Below are 16,174 nucleotides of genomic sequence, written 5' to 3' on the forward strand. Positions count from 1 at the left end.
TGTCTTGACGCAGGCATGCTGGCATGACCTGTAATCCCAGCATGTAGGGAGGCTAAGGCAGGAGGAAGACTCAAGTTTGAGACCAGCCTGAACTGCATGGCAAGATATTGTCTCAAAAAATCAAAATAATAATAATAGTAACAATACATATTTTTGTCTGGATTCTAGTGATGTTTCTCATTGCTTTTTGTTGTTATTCTTAAAATACTGGAGATTGAACCCAGGATCCCCTACATGTTGGGTAGGTACTATACTACAAGCCGCGTCCCTACCCTTTTTTATTTATGTTTAAGACAGAGTCTTCCTAAATTTCCCAGAATGACCTCAGGCCTCTTGGGTAGCTGGGATTACAGATGTGTGCTACCACACCAGGCTTATTGCCATGTTTATGAAGAACTGTGTGACTTCAGTGTTTATGTCCTTTGTCTAGTATTAACTCAGACATTTGTATTGTTCAACCTTAGTAGTGAATAAGATACGATGAGTTAGTATTAATTCAGACATTTATATTGTTGAAGCTTAGTAGTGAATAAGATACGATGTTGGAGAAATGAGTTTCTTAAATGTGAATAGACATGTAAAATATCAACTCAGGGCTGGGTTATAGCCCAGCGGTACAGCACCTGCCTGACAAGCACAAGGTCATGAGTTCGATCCCTGGTACCCCCTTCCCCATCCTCAAAAATCAACCCAGATGAAATGCAAGACTCGCTAAATGTGTTCAATTTAAATTGCTGGATTGGATAAGCTAGAGTTTTAGTTATTACTGTATATTATAATGTGAAATCTAGTAAGTGCTTCAGCAATTTCTTAAGGACAAAAACATGGTATTGGTTTATAAGATAATGTTCTATTGTGTTTTAAAATGTTATTTCATTTACACTTAAAAGATTCTTAGCTGATCTTCATTGAAGATAGAGAATCGGGAATGAAAATACTAAGCTTAAAGTAGATACCCAGAAGTGTTCAGTACATTTGAAGGATTCAGCATGGAAACATAAGCAAGGAAAATTCCAAAATGTATTTTAAGGGAAGTGAATTAGAGATTGGCTTACCTGCTTATGATACATATTAACCTATAACTTGTATTAAGAGTAAGGTTTTCTATTTTAAAGAACGTATGCAGGTGTTAGAAATTTTCTGCTTGTGTTTTATAGGTGGTTTCAGACCCCCTCCCAGGTTTTCTACCATGCAGCTACTGAACACGGTGGGAAAGATGTGTATCCAGGGCAATGTCTTTGGGAAGGTTGTGAGCCTTTTCAGCGACAGAGGTTTTCATTTATTACACACTTACAGGTATACTTTGTTAATACTGTTTGCTTAATAACTCATCTGCTTGCATTAATGATTGTGATGTGTATTCTTTTACTTCCTTTTTTTCAAAAAGGATAAGCACTGTTCAAAGGATGCCCTGCTTGCAGGATTAAAACAAGACGAGCCAGGGCAAACAGGAAATCAGAAATCTTCTACTAGGTAAGGAAAATGAGTTTATTTCTTGTTACACGTATAACCAAATACCAGGAAGCTAGGCAAAGCACAGGAACAATAAAAGGCAATTTAGCATTTTGGAAAACTGAAGCTTGTGTTCTAGTCCAGTTACAACACTACCCAGCTCTGAAATCCTGTTCAAATTGCTTAACTGCTCTTGGATCCACTTTTCATTTTGCTGGTCATTTGAGCTAGGCATAGTTGTGCAACCTATAATCCCAACACCCCTGAAACTTAGGCAGGAGCATCTCTCCATGTTCAAGTCTATCTTAGGCCAAAAATACAGTGAGTTCAAAGCCAGTCTGAGCTACATAGCAAGACCCTGTCTCAAAAAGACAACATGGTATGTAATACCATGGCATGGTAATACAAAGTAGTGCATGTCTGTAATCCCAGTACTTGCCAAACTGAGACAAGAGGATTGCTGTGAGTTCAGGCCCAGCCTGGGCTACAGAGTGAATTCACAGCTAGTTGAGCTACATAGTAAAGCCCTGTATTAACAAAGAGGAAACCTTGGCACTTCTAGCATTTTGATTCTACTTTGTAGGTAAATCACTGGAATAGCAAATAATACGTGAGAAATGCTTCATAAATTGACAGTACAATGTGTGTTAAAATCTTTTTGTTTTGAACCCAGGATCTTCATGTAGAGATACATCCCCAGCCCTTTTAAAAAATGTTCTGAGACAGTCTTACTAAGTTGCCTGAGCTAGACTTGAATTTATGATCCTCTTGTCTCAGCGTCCTGAATCACTGGGATTATAGGCATATGCCACTGCACCCAGCAGTTGTTTTTGTCTTTTAAGGAAGAATCTGTTTTGTGCTTTAAAATGATAGGTTGGAAATTAATAAAACTGAGACTTTACCTCAACACAGAACACTCTCCCTTGCCTACACTGATGAAAAACATAAATATTAATGGTGTACCATGGATCTTTTATTCACTGGGTATCCAGAATTTCAGAGTAACTACCTCATGGGTTACCCCATAGGTTAGTTCCTATTGTCAGTGTATGTGTAGTATTGTGTTAACAGTCTGTCTCTGATCAATTCAGGCAGCCAGCTGTAGGGGGCACAAGCTCAACTCCTAGAGCACAAAAGGCCATTGTGAACCATCCCAGTGCTGCACTCATGGCTCTTAGGAGAGGATCGAGAAACCTTGTCTTTCGGGACTTTACAGTAAGCGTGCCTTGAAAGCCTTATTCATAAGGTGTGAGCCCTGTGTGACTTAGATCTTTATTCTTTTTTTTACATTCTTCTTTCTTTTTAAGGATGAAAAAGAGGGACCAATAACTAAACACATCCGACTAACTGCTGCCTTAATATTAAAAAATATTGGTAAATACTCAGAATGTGGTCGCAGGTGAGTAAATCTTTTCCATAGCCAAAGTGAATTTAAATTACTATTACATGTATGTTAACATAATTTGACATCTCTATTTTATTTTGTGGTTTATCTTATCAGTTTTGTGAAAAGACCAAAAATTTTAATGCCAAAGTCTTTTGTGGTATTGGGGATTGAACTCACGACTTCGTACTTGCCAAGCAGGTGCTTATGCCACTAAGCTAAATCCCTGGCCCAATGTCAAAGTCTTAAAAGCCAAAAATAAAAAGAGCTGAGGGAAACAAACAGTAGTCTTTCATTTTATTAATTCTTTTGCTGGGCGTAGAATTAAAGTATAAAAAGGAAAATTAAGTTTTTTGGAGGAACAGAAGGAATTGGCCATTTGAATCATGTGAAATCATAATGAATCACTTCAGTTTGATGAATGACATTTTAATGAACCTTTCAACATCATAGTGCCAAGATTCACTGTTAATTCTTCCGAGTATTTAAAAGTTACTTCCTAGTGGATTTAAGCAAGAGAATAATCAAGATTTTAGTAGATTTACTGAAACTGGAAATAACACTTTTTTTTAATCCTTGATAGGAAATGCAGACTGTTCTGTTGATGTATCCCTGTAGGGTCTACCCTAAAGCTGTTTTTTCTCATATTCCTCCTGCATCTTTAAGTTTCATTTTTGTATTGTTTAAAACTCAACTTGCAGGCCAGGTGTTCTGGTGCATGCCTGCAATCCCAGCACTAGGGAAGCTGAGACTGAATTAAGGCCAGCCTGTACTACATAGTGAGTTCAAGACCAACCTGAACTACATAGTGAGACACTGTCTCCAAAAAAAAGAAAGAAAGAAAACAAAACCTTGCAAAAGTTCCTGAAAGTTTAAAAATTGTCACAAACCAGTCCCAGCACAGCAGATTTGGAGTGACAAGGGGTGTGGCAGAGGTGTTAGTTTGTGGGTCTTGTCCATACCAGGTTCACAAAAGTAGGCAAACGCCCTTCTGTGTGCCCCATCCTGGTTATGTGCTCCTGAATCAGCAGCACTTCTCATCAGCCCCTGCAGCTCAAGTCTCATTCCCTCCCTGAAACACCGTCCTCAGATGTACCTTGCATTCCGGATAGTGTCTCCCTCAGTCCGTCCATTTCTCTCTCCCTCTCCATCCTACTTCCCTATTATAGTGCTGAAGATTCCACTCAGATTAAGTGGCCTAGGCCTGGCTCACACTTGAAATCCTCCTGACTCAGCCTCCCCAGTAGCTAGGCATATACCACCACATCTGATCAAGTAAACCTTGAGTGTACCTTAGTTCTTTCCACTACAGCTTTTTACCCTGCTTCAAGTCTTATGATATTTGTTGAAATGATCTTTAAATTACATTTTCCAATGATGGAAAGGGTGATACTAATTACAAAAGAAAAATGTGAATTTCACTCTCACACCTTAAAATTTTTGAGCATAAACAAAATTTAAAACTAAAGTTTAAAAAGTATTTACAAGATGGGCCAGGGATATAGCTTAGCAGCACAGATGCCTGCCTGGCAAGTGCAAGATCATGAGTTCAAGCCCTGGTACCAAAAAAAAAAGAATTTACAAGAACAAAAATTACAATATCAAATATTCTTCAAATGACCAAAATTTTTGTAACAGTTCTAGGACTGATACCCAGGGCCTCAGGAATGCTAGACTAGAAAAATTCTTAAGACTTAATCAAAGATCTTCAAAAAAGAAAAAATGTAAAAATTCAGTGACCATATGAGAATACTTGTTTTCTGCTCACTTTTTTTTTTGTCTTTTTCCTTTTTATTGGTACCAGGGATCGAACTCACGACTGCCTGCTTGCAAGGCAGGTGCTTATGCCGCTGAGCTAAACCTCCAGCCCTTGCTTCACTTTTTTTTTATTGTTTGGTACTGGGAATCAAACTCATGACCTCATGCTTGCCAGGCAGGCACTTAAGCAACTGAGCTAAATGCCTGGACCCCTGCTTCATTTATAACAGTTTCTTCCTACCTTTGTAACTTTCTCTTTTCATCCTTCTTTTTGCTTTTTGGCCAGCATGTTATTCAAACTGAATCTCATTCCTGATCTCCTTATGCTTTTCCATGTTTCCCTTTGAACTTTTGTTCCCATGATCCTCCTGTTTTCCCTGTCTAGAATGCTCTTTTGTTGGCAGACCACTTGTTGAGTATCTGCTTACTGCTCATGATTCAGCTCATTTAAGAGCTACTTTGTAAAACCTTTACTACACAGGTCCTGTCCCTGTAAATTGTTTTTCTTCTTTTTTTTTTTTTTTTTTTTTTTTTTTTTGTCTTTTTCCTTTTTACTGGTACCAGGGATCGAACTCACAACTACCTGCTTGCAAGGCAGGCGCTTATGCCGCTGAGCTAAATCCCCAGCCCCTTTCCTCTTTTTTTATAATGCTGTTCTATAAATGAGTTTTAATATGTTCTGGATAACTTCTACCCGCTATCCATCTTTTTAAGATTCAGCTGCAGGGTTGCTTCTTGCTTTCCTGACACCTCCCTCCCTGTCTTGTCATGGCCTAGGATTTGTATTCCCTGCAGTGCTGTGTGCAGTCCCGCTGTGCTGTGTTACCAAACTAGATGGCAAGCTCTTTGAAGGTGGACATCGAATATTTTTCATTGTTCTTTCTGTAATACCTAGCATAGTATTCAGGATACAATGATCATTCAATAAGCAGTTGATTAATAGGTATATGGAAGGGAAAAGGCTCACAACTTCATTTTGTGCTAGAGTTCAGGTCTTGAATTTGGGTAGTAAATTAGAATCCCCAAATTAGTTTTGTAACTTTTTCTTAGCGTCTTTTCTTCCATTGAAAAGTCACTTTCTTAGGCTTAAGAGGCCTTTATGTCTAGTTCTAAGTAATTATTAAGCTAGAAGTTTTCTTTTTTTAAAATAGTTCAGGATGACCTTGAACTCACTGTGTAGCCCCCTCAAACTCAAGGCACTCCTCCTGCCTCAGGGTTAGGAGTGCTGGTATTACAGGTGTGCACCACCACACTTGGCCGAAGTTTTCATCTTACTGTTTTTGTTTTCATGAATTTTGTCCTGTTTATGAACTCTAAGCCTTCCAAGTGTTTTCTAGCATCTTTAGTTCCTGTACTCTTAGAACAGTAAAATCATAAGAATTAAAACAATCCCATTAAGTTCTTCCCATTCATTCTCCCAGTCCAGGTTGAAATTCTCAGTTATAGAACCTCTTTGAAATATCTCATGTAATCAGAAGTATTGCATCTGATAAATTACTGACAATCTAGCAAAACCTCATATGTGAAGAACAGAGTAGGAAACTATATCTCTAGTGGAATAATACAGGATATGAATTTTATAGACTAAATTATTTATTTATAATAACATCTAGGTCAATAGGAAGTTATATAAAAGTTGACCCTCTTTCCTACAGTACAGTATTCTGAACAGAATGAAATGTCAGCAGTTGCTTTATTTGCAATTCAAAATCTGGTAATTTGAATAATATAAAACATTTAAATGCAATGTATTACCACACTCATTAAGCCTGAGCTCTGGAAAAGTACAATATTTTGATAATACTGGGTTGTATTCCCTGGCCTACCCGTACTCTTAATACAACTCTAAATTAAAAATGATTTTCCTTTTAAAGCTTAAAGCATGACTTCAGTATCTTTTAGCATCCAACCTTATGTTGAGAAGTGCAGGGGCATTTTGGTACCTATCCTTTTGCATGTGATTGAATTTTTTTTCCTACCTCTGGAAACTCTTGGAATCTCTTCTTTATTTCTGATATTCTGAAGTTTCAAGATGGTGATCTTAGGTTCTTATTTTTTTAATGGGGACTTTGTGGAGGGATTTATTTATTTATTTATTTTCCCCATCTTTTTGAGACAGGGACTTGCTATGCAGTCCAGGCTGGCTTTGAACTCACTGTGTAGCCCATGCTAGCCTTGAACTCCCAGCAATCCTGCTACCTCTGCATCCCAAGTGCTAGAATTATAGGTGTGCGCCACACATTCAGCCTCTTTATGACATTTGCATATATTTATTGTGTAATTTATATCAGGTTAAACATACTGATCTCCGGTATTTATCATTTGTTTATTGTAAAAAATACAGTACTCAATTCTATTTTTTGTTTTTGTTTTTTGTTTTGTCTTTTTGAGACAAGATCTTACTATATAGTTCAGGCTGGCCTTGAACTCACTTTAGAGCCCAGGCTGGCCTTGAACTCACAGTGATCCTGCTTTAGCCTCCTGAGTGCTGGGATTACAGGACTGAGCCACCAAGAATCCTATTTTTAAAATGCATTGTACATAATTGTTACCAATAGTGAGTCTCCTGTAGATTAGGTATCCAGAACGTCTTGGTACAGTACTTCCTGATAACCTAACCTCACTCTTCCTCCCTCACTTCCATTCTCTTCAGCCTCGAGTAATCACCCACCATTCTTCTCTCACATCAGTGAAGTCAGCTCTTTCAAATTGCACATGTGAATGCCATGGGCGCCATTCATCTTTCTGTGCCCAGCTTCCTTCACTCGATACAATGATCTTCATGGCAATCCATGTTTTTGCCAAGGAGGAATTTGATTCTTTATGGATGACTAGTATTCCACTGTGATATGTACCTCATTTTTCTTGATCAGGTGGTGTATACTTAGGGTATTTCCATTTCTTAGCTATGATGGATATGGCTCCAAATGTCCCTTTGGTCTCATTGCATTTGTCTGTATACCAGTAGTGGGGTTGCCAAATCAAATGGTACTTCAGGTTTAAATACTTTGAGGAACCTCCATGCTGTTTTCCATTATGGCTGTGTTAATTTACATTCTCTCCAGCAGTGTCAGTGTCTCCCCCTTTTACTCTGTCTTTTGTCTGTTTCATAGTAGTCATTGTCTTTGAAGTACGGTAGACTTCATTGTGGTTTAGATTTGCATTTCTCTGGTAATTAATGAAATTGAATTTTTTTTCATGTATCTCTTAGCGATTTCTATATCTTCTTGTACCTACTTTCTTTTCTCTTCTTTTTGTTGTTTTATCTGCTTGGGTTTATTTTCCTTCCCTCCACTCCCCTTCAGTACTGGGAATCCCACTAAGCTATGTCAGCAGCAGCCCTTTTTAAATTTTGAAACAGGATCTTCCTAACTTGTTCAGGGTGGGTTCATATTTGTGATCCTCCTGCCTCAGCCTCTCAAAGTGCTCTTCTTACAAAACATATGCCATCAAGCCTGGCTATTTCCCATTTCTAAATCATGATTTTTTGTTCTTTTCCGGGGGTGGTGTGGTTTTGAGCTCTGTGGGTGTTCCAGCTATTTATCCTGTTAGATGCAAAGTTTGTGAGCATCATCTCCCCCTCCCTGCATTGTCTGCTCGCTCTGATCTCAGTTTTTTGGTTCTACAGAAGCTTCTTAGTTTGGTGTGATCCTGTTCGTCTTATTTTTCCTTGTTTTTGGGGTCTTGTCCAAGAAGTTCTTGCCCATTCCAGTATCCCAAAGCATTTCCAATATATTTTCCAATATATTTCTTGTATTAATTTTTTAGTTTCAGATCTTACAGTAATTCATTTTGAGTCACACACACATGCTGCAGTGCTGGAGACTGAAACAAGACCTCCGCGCGTGCTAGGCCATGCTCTGCTGCTGAAGTGAGGGTTTTGTTTGAAGTGAGGCCTCTCTGATCTGCCTAGGCTAACCTTGGGTTTGCACTCCTTCCATATGCACCTTCTGAGTGCCTGGCATTGTAGGGATGGGCCAGCATGCCAGTGTTTGTGCTGGTTTTTGTAAATGGGGACAAGTGAGAGGTTCATCTTCTCTATGTACAGATACTCAATTTTCCCAGCAGGATGCACTAAAAAAGACTCCTTTTTCTCATGTAGGTTCTTAGCACCTTTGTTGAAAATCAATTGGCCATGTAATGCATGACTTCATATCTAGGCTCTCATTTGTTCATATGTATATTTGTATATATATTTTTGTGTGTGTGTGCTAATAGTATGCTGTTTTTGCTTACTACAGTTTTGCAGCATATTTGAAGGGGGAAGTGTTTTATTGTTTTTGGTGAAGTGGGTGTTTCATTTTAGTGGATATTTCTACTCTGGAGATCCATGTCCTTTAATAACAGGAAGTTTTCCTTTTCTCTTTGAGCTTTTATTTTTGTTTATTCTTTTCTAGAAACTCTTGACTTAATCATCAAATTATTGAATTTTTATTTCAATTTTTCTTGAGTTAATTTCTAAAAACTTCCTTAGTCGATAGTTGTTGCTGTTTACTTACTGGATCATGTCTTCTCATCTCTCTGAAGGATATTAATGCTGGCTCTATCTGTCCGTCTGTTTCCCTCCATCTGTGTGTGTGTGTGTGTGTGTGTGTGTGTGTGCGCGCGCGCGCACACACACGCGCGCACACACGCGCGCGATCACGCCTTTCCCTCCTGCCAGGACTTGTTATAGTTGAACACCAGGCCTTTTACTCAGCTACATCCACAGCACATGTGCACGCATGCACATACACTTTCTTTCTCTTCAGACAGGGTCTTATTAGATCCCAAAGTTATCCAACCTGGGCTTGAACTTGAGGCCCTCTTCCTTGGTCTCTAGAGTGCTGAGATTATAAGAGGGCGCTGCCACTCGTGGTAAATCTGGCAGTTTGAAGTTTCTTCTGTTCTCTGTATAGTTGTTCCTTTCTCAGAATTCTTCAAATATTTGAGAATTTTTCTCGGTCTAGTTCACATTTTAATTAAATATTTATAAGCTACTTGAAAGTTTTGGGTACATAGTCATTATTTGCCCACTGATAATTGCCATTTCAGGGTGGTCCCTGATGAAGCCCTCAAAGAGAGATTCTGTTCCTCTTCTGACTTTTATTATTTTGTCGCTCTGGTGGTATGTTATCAGGAAGAAAATAAATATGTTGACCTGCATTCTGGAAACAGTTTGGAGGGTGCTCTTTAACTGTGGCCTACTCACCTGTTTTATATCATTAATTTCTCACCCCTTAACCTTTGGTTGTATGTCTCTAAGTTGTAAGCCTAAAATTTATGGTTGTGTTGGTACTGTTTTTGGTAGAGAATAGTGATAAATTTGTGTTCAAACTGCTGTCTTTCCTGGTTTATTTGCATCCTAGACTGTGTTTACTAATGTCACTTATAAAGAACTTACCATCTAGGAAGTGTGTCACAGTGACACAACTTTTACTCTTGGTTCAATCATCTAAAAAGTGGGGAGGGGTGTGAATGTGCATTGAAGGGGTGTTCCTGGGGGTGTAGCTGTGTCGTAGATGTTTGCCTAGCATGCTACCTCCAGCACTGTTACTTCCCCCCAAAAAAGAAGAATTTAAAAGAATATCATTTTAAAAACAAAATATTTTATTTCATTTTGTTTTGTTTTGTTTTGTTTTGTTTTGAGACAGGGTCTTACTATTTTGTTTAGGCCTTGAACTCACAGCAGTTGATCCTCCTGCCTCAGCCTACTGAGTGCTGGGATTACTACGTGGGTGCCACCACTCCTGGCTTCAATTGTATTTCATTTTGTATCAAGTGAGTGCTTCTTTAATTTAAAGAAAAATCAAAAAATAAAAAAAATACCAGTATTAAACAGGAAATCATTAGGGCCTGGGTATGCACTCAGCATCCTCCAGGTCCTGGTTTCATCCCCATCACCAGAAGAACAGGAAATTTGTTTCATTACTTTAAAACGTCATGGAGGCTGGGGATATGACTCAGTGGCATAAGCACCTGGTCTGGCAAGTGCAAGGTCCTGAGCTCGATTCCTAATATCAAAAAAAAAGATCACAAACAAACACTGTGACAATTTTTGTTCCTCTTTCTAGTTTTATCTATATAGTATCTAAATACGAGACTATTTTTCAACATGTAGTCATCAATTTGAAAAATACACAATTTGGTTAAGTTTATAAAACTAGCCGCACTTGTGTAGCTGAGGTAGGAGGATCATGAGTTCAAGACAGCCTGGACTATATAGGATGATCCTATCTTTAAAAAAGGGGGGGAAAAAAACACCGGTAAGCTTTTTTGTCAAAATGTTCTTCATGGAGGAAAAGTAAGTAATTGTATTTTTATAGTCTTTATATTTTTAATTTTTGATAAATTGTGTATTTTCAAATCAGGTTTTTTTCTAATTTTTCTTTTGAAAAATTCTATACTTCATTTTATTATTTGTCAAATTAAAGTTTAGGATAAGTTATAAATTAAGAATATAAAAATAGAAGTATGAAGCTTAATATTAAAGTCATCCTATGCGAACCACCCATGTAGCTCAGCACCCCTGTGGGCAGTCAGAATGCCCAGTCCATGGGACCTGTCACACGCCATCCCGTCTGCACCCACTTCTGGCCTGCGCAGGCCGGCACCTAGGCATGGTTGGTCGGGCCTGCTTTCTAACATTGTGATTCCTGGATGGATCTGTGTGGGAGCATAGGAATACTTCGTTAGTTTTATGAGAGTGCAGAATTGTCTTTATTTTTTCATTGTACCTGTACTGTTTTCAGTCTGGGTTAAGAATAATGCTGCTCATGCACACTGTACATATTTGTTGCTGTATACACATATGCACTTGAGTTTTTAATGACACCCCACATACTTCCAACACTGGGTATCATCATTTTAGCAGTTAATTTTAGCCATTCTTCTCAGTGCATGGTGGTACCCACATACGGTACCCACATCACTAAAAAGCCACATGTGTGGTGGTATATACCATTAATCCTAGCACTCTGGGTGGCTGAAGCAGGAAGATTGCTAGTTGAAACACAGCCTGGGCAACATAATTGAGACCGCTCAAAATAAAAAGTAGACTGGGCTGTAACTCAGTGTGAACCCCTAAGTTTAATCTCAGTACTAGAGGAGCCAGGGGCAGGGGGTTGAAAATCCCAACAGCCAATATCCAGGGCCAGCTCCTTGGTTCCAGGCACAGTTTTCATGCTTGTTCCCTGCTTCCTTTTCGTTGCTGTGGTAAAAGTGACTACAGTTCACATGAACAGTACTGAGCTTTTGTGAATATTTCCATAAATTGCTTCTCTGCAGTGGTTTTCATTCCTAATTTAGGAAAGTCTTTATCTTCTTTTCCTCCTATAGTTTCTTCTACCCAGACTTATTTTCATGAAGAGATCGATTCTTTGAATAGGGGCTGGGGATTTAGCTCAGCGGCATAAGCACCTGCCTTGCAAGCAGGTGGTGGTGGTGAGTTTGATCCCTGGTACCCATAAAAAGGAAAAAAAAAGTGTAAAAAAAAAAAGATTCTTTGAATAATCTCATTGCCAGCTGATTTTTTAGAGAAACACTATGGAAGCTGTCATGCTTCAGACCAGCTTGAAGTAATTTTGCAGCAGCCATGGCGTGCACAGCAGCGGGCTCTCCACGCACTCACCATGCCCTGCAGGCCTGCAGTGTCTGCCTGCCGGGCCAACGCCCCATTGCTGGCAGATGCTTTTCGGCCTTCAGCATCACTTTGTTCTGTGCTGGATCATGGTCACTTGCACCTTCTCCCATCTTTGCATACACAGCCATGCCAGTGCTATAACCTTTGGGATAGAAACATTTTGAAAAAAAACAGCTTCACTTGTGGGGAATTTGGCATTTGGCTTATTGTGTGCCTGGTTTCACTTACTGAAGAGAAAAAATGTATCTGCAATATTTGTGGGTTACCTCTTAAAATCAACCCTTTTGTTCATTACCAGCTATTTTCTTCCTGAGGGATTTTTGGAAAGCATAAGGTTAAGATGCAGAATGCTATGTTGTCTTGTGTGGAGAGAAAAGGCCAGTGCTCCGTGGTGTTGCTGTCACCTAGAAAGTTCAGTTTGGGAAGCCTTAACATTCACTGGGTGCAGAACTATTGCTGTTTCTCTTGTAGTGTTTAAAGTTGTAAAATCTGAGGTAAGGAATCATTACTGTAACCCTGGAAACTGATGATCTTTTGTATTTTTTTTTTCAGATTGTTAAAGAGACATGAAAACAACTTATCAGTGCTAGCCATTAGTAACATGGAAGCTTCCTCCACCCTTGCCAAATGCCTTTATGAACTTAATTTTACAGTTCAGAGTAAAGAACAAGACTCAGAAATGCTACAGTGAAAAATAATTCCACTTATACAGTGGGGACTCAAAGACCGTCAGATACATTTCACATACTGTTACTGAAGAAAGCACCAAGTCTTAATGGGACAGAGACCATAGAATGAATTATTTTATCTCCTCCCATGATGCTGAGAGGAAGCTTCGTATTCTGATCTCTGAACAAATCCCTTTGTTCTGTTTTAAAAAATCTTAAAAAGAAAAAAAAAACTGCTGTGGGATTGTCAACCAGCTAATCTGCAGGATGTCTCTCAGATCTGATAAATCCTGATGGAAACTGGTATGATCAGAATTCAGTACCATCCACATTGGAATAGACATGGGATATTATAAAACCTACATGAGCAGATGAAATAGAAGCATTAAATATTTTTATCTATATCCAAAAAGGAGCACATTTTTATATTTACAAAACCGTTTAAGCTGGTTTGAATAATTAAAAGAAGTTTCAGCACACCTAACCCCCTGTCTCAGAGGGGGCCACCAATCTCTAGCTATGGATTGTGTGTTTTGTTTAGAAATCAGTAGCTTGGTTTTCTTACTTGAGCCAATATATTTTCACTTATTTATTATCATAAAAATTTATCAGTCTGAATAGATCTTGTAAATATTTGTGAATAGAAGGAACACTTTCATGCCACTGCAGCCACTGGAAATACATTCTGTGGTGTCCTAGAAGCATTATTGGTAGGCTCTGAAGTTTTCTAGACTCTCCGTCAATTGTAAGTAATTGTGACATATTCCACGCCGTGGAGGGTGTTCTTTAAACGTGTGTAAATACTTCTGCAAAGGTACTGATGCTGTAAAGTCAGAACAGTTTCGTGGAACTGTGATTTTTTTTTTTTTCTTTTTACTCCTTTTTTTCTTGTATTATACACCTTGTAGACTCATTTTGCTGGCTGAAAGAGTATGGAATAATATATCTCATGTCATTTTTGTAGAAGAAAAACTATTTGAAGGTATTTTTTGGTTTTCCCTAACATGTATCCACTGTAAACGTTTGTCATGTGCAAGCTCAGAGCTTGGACAAAATTTTTTGTATTTGTAAATTGGTTTAAATACATGGAATTTTATACAGGTTTTCTCCTGTGTTATATATGCATTATGTGCAGGTATGATATTTTCTTCACTACTTTTTCTATCTTAATATAGTGTGGAATTTTATTGTATTATTCTTCCATTCTTAATACTGTACCACATTCCTGCTCAGAAACTGCTCACTTCCTCAAATTGTCTTTTCCCCCTAAGCGTGAAATGTATCCATTTATAACTGCCTATTGCCTGTTCTATTAGCATCCAAAAATGTGGAAGGCCTCCCAACCACCATTTCTGCTGTGTCCTTAGGATGTGCAGTAAAAAATATAGATCTAACAGTTTATGTTATAGAATGGCTTTATTTACTTTGGTGACTGTTTATAGTTTTTAAATAAAAGACTGAACATTTTCTTGAGTCCTTCATTTCTGAGTATGCTTAACATACCATTTAAAAAAATAGATCATCCTAAATTCAGCTGAAGGCAAAATCTAGTGGTGACCTACCTGATGATGTTGATTGATACTACATTAGAGAATTTAAGATGTCTTTTATGACGAATTTGCATGAGATAAGCAGATTGAATATTTTTCCATTTGTTGTAATGCAAAGCGAACAGCAATATTATGAATGGTGCGAGTAAAGCTCAATGTCTTTTTTTGTTGGATGTTGTACATTTGACTGAAGCTTTGTTTGATATTATTTGACTGTTTGTTCAGAACTATGATGTATCAAATCTCCAGCCTGAATGGGGGAGGGCAGAATCTTAGCCTATTTGGTTATAATTTTTAAATATTGTGATTCAATTAGTATCCCAAAAACACCGGAATTTTCTCCCTGGAGGATCCTTGGCACTACAGTCTGCTATGCCTCAAATGTATGCATGAAAAATTACATCCAACATTAGTAGTGATTGTTTCTCAGGTCTGTGGTGTTTGCGCCTGGCCCACCTTCCTGGATTGGAGCTGCTCAGCACACAACTTGGGGGTCATGGATGGTCCTCAAACACTCCCAGATGTATAAAGTTCCTGATGGCTCAGAATCATTTGGGAAATTTTCTGTTCACTATACTTCCTAAAAATTTCCTAAGTTTTTCTGTTAATTTTGTGTCACATCGAAGTTTTTTTAAAGGTACCTTTTTCTTTTCAAAATACAAAACTACAGTGGTAATTAAAGAGACTCAGTTTAGAAAAATTACTCCCATATTGACTGTTCTTTCACCACAGTGAATAGCATGCTGTGTTGTTCTAGCTTTTTGTTGAAATATGTAAATGTGTCTTTAGCCTCATTAAGTGTTGGTCATGGCAGAAAATTTTCTAAATGTATTTGACCTAATGAAACCAATTTTATGGCGTCCCACTTAGGTTTTTCCTCTTACAGCTTTATAGAACTATATAATGTAATAATACGGACTTTGGTGGATGGAATTAAAGTGCTCTTGCATAAGTTCTGCGTAACCCTCTCATTCATGAAAAGGTGCTCCTTGCTAGACAGAAACGTACTGATTTCCAGTATTGTTATTTTTGTCTAAAGTTCTGTAAATACATGCTTTAATGTTATCTTTGAGAAATCTATGTAAATAATATAGTCTACAACATAGAGACTGTATAATTCTGTGTTATATATGTGCCTAGTGCTCTGTTGGCACTCAATAAATTTTAAGTAACAAAACTGATGAGCATATAGTGAAGGCATATTTTTCTTCCAAGCTTGAGACAGGATGTGACTATATGCTAATGAGACTAATCCAAGCCACACATAAAAACTTGTCTCATTACTTTATAGTCATGCCATGTATGTTTTTTTAACAATTAAATGACAATAAAAATGATTTTTAAAATGAGAATGTTTTGAATAAGTGACTTCTGTCCTGATCTTAATGACCACGATTAAAGTATTAACAAATGAAGAAAACATGATGTTACCCCTATGCTAAGGAGCAATACTGGTGCCACACAGTTAACCACATGGGACACTGGCACCTTCCTCTTGGGTCACTGTCACCATCCAGCAAGTTAAAAGGATTTAATCTAATAATCTCATTAAGAGAAGCATTAGCTTACTGCACTCACTGCTCAAATCTTGGTCACGTGTGTAGAACATACACTCATAATTGTAACAGGAATAAGTCCCAGAATACAGTAGGTATGAACAAGAAATGTTAAAGGACATTGTCATGTCATATCATTAGGTAAACAAATCCCCTTCCTTTGGTCATAAACCACATTTAAATGT

At 38.0% G+C, this 16,174-nt stretch overlaps 1 protein-coding gene across 1 annotated transcript in view; it reads left to right on the forward strand.

Moving 5' to 3' along the window:
• Arid2 (AT-rich interaction domain 2) overlaps window positions 1–14,350 on the forward strand; it is a 169,275-nt gene extending 154,925 nt beyond the window's left edge. Inside the window, exons 17-21 of the mRNA XM_063254602.1 lie at window positions 1,158–1,296; window positions 1,388–1,473; window positions 2,544–2,667; window positions 2,760–2,851; window positions 12,768–14,350. Of these exons, the coding sequence (XP_063110672.1) occupies window positions 1,158–1,296; window positions 1,388–1,473; window positions 2,544–2,667; window positions 2,760–2,851; window positions 12,768–12,906 (580 nt within the window). The 3' untranslated portion in view covers window positions 12,907–14,350. The remainder of the gene's footprint in view (window positions 1–1,157; window positions 1,297–1,387; window positions 1,474–2,543; window positions 2,668–2,759; window positions 2,852–12,767) is intronic.
• Window positions 14,351–16,174: the final 1,824 nt, after the last annotated feature.

Source organism: Cavia porcellus, unplaced genomic scaffold (assembly GCF_034190915.1).
Source record: "Cavia porcellus strain 051 isolate PalLab524CR breed Dunkin Hartley unplaced genomic scaffold, mCavPor4.1 scaffold_8, whole genome shotgun sequence".
Lineage (NCBI taxonomy): Eukaryota > Metazoa > Chordata > Mammalia > Rodentia > Caviidae > Cavia > Cavia porcellus.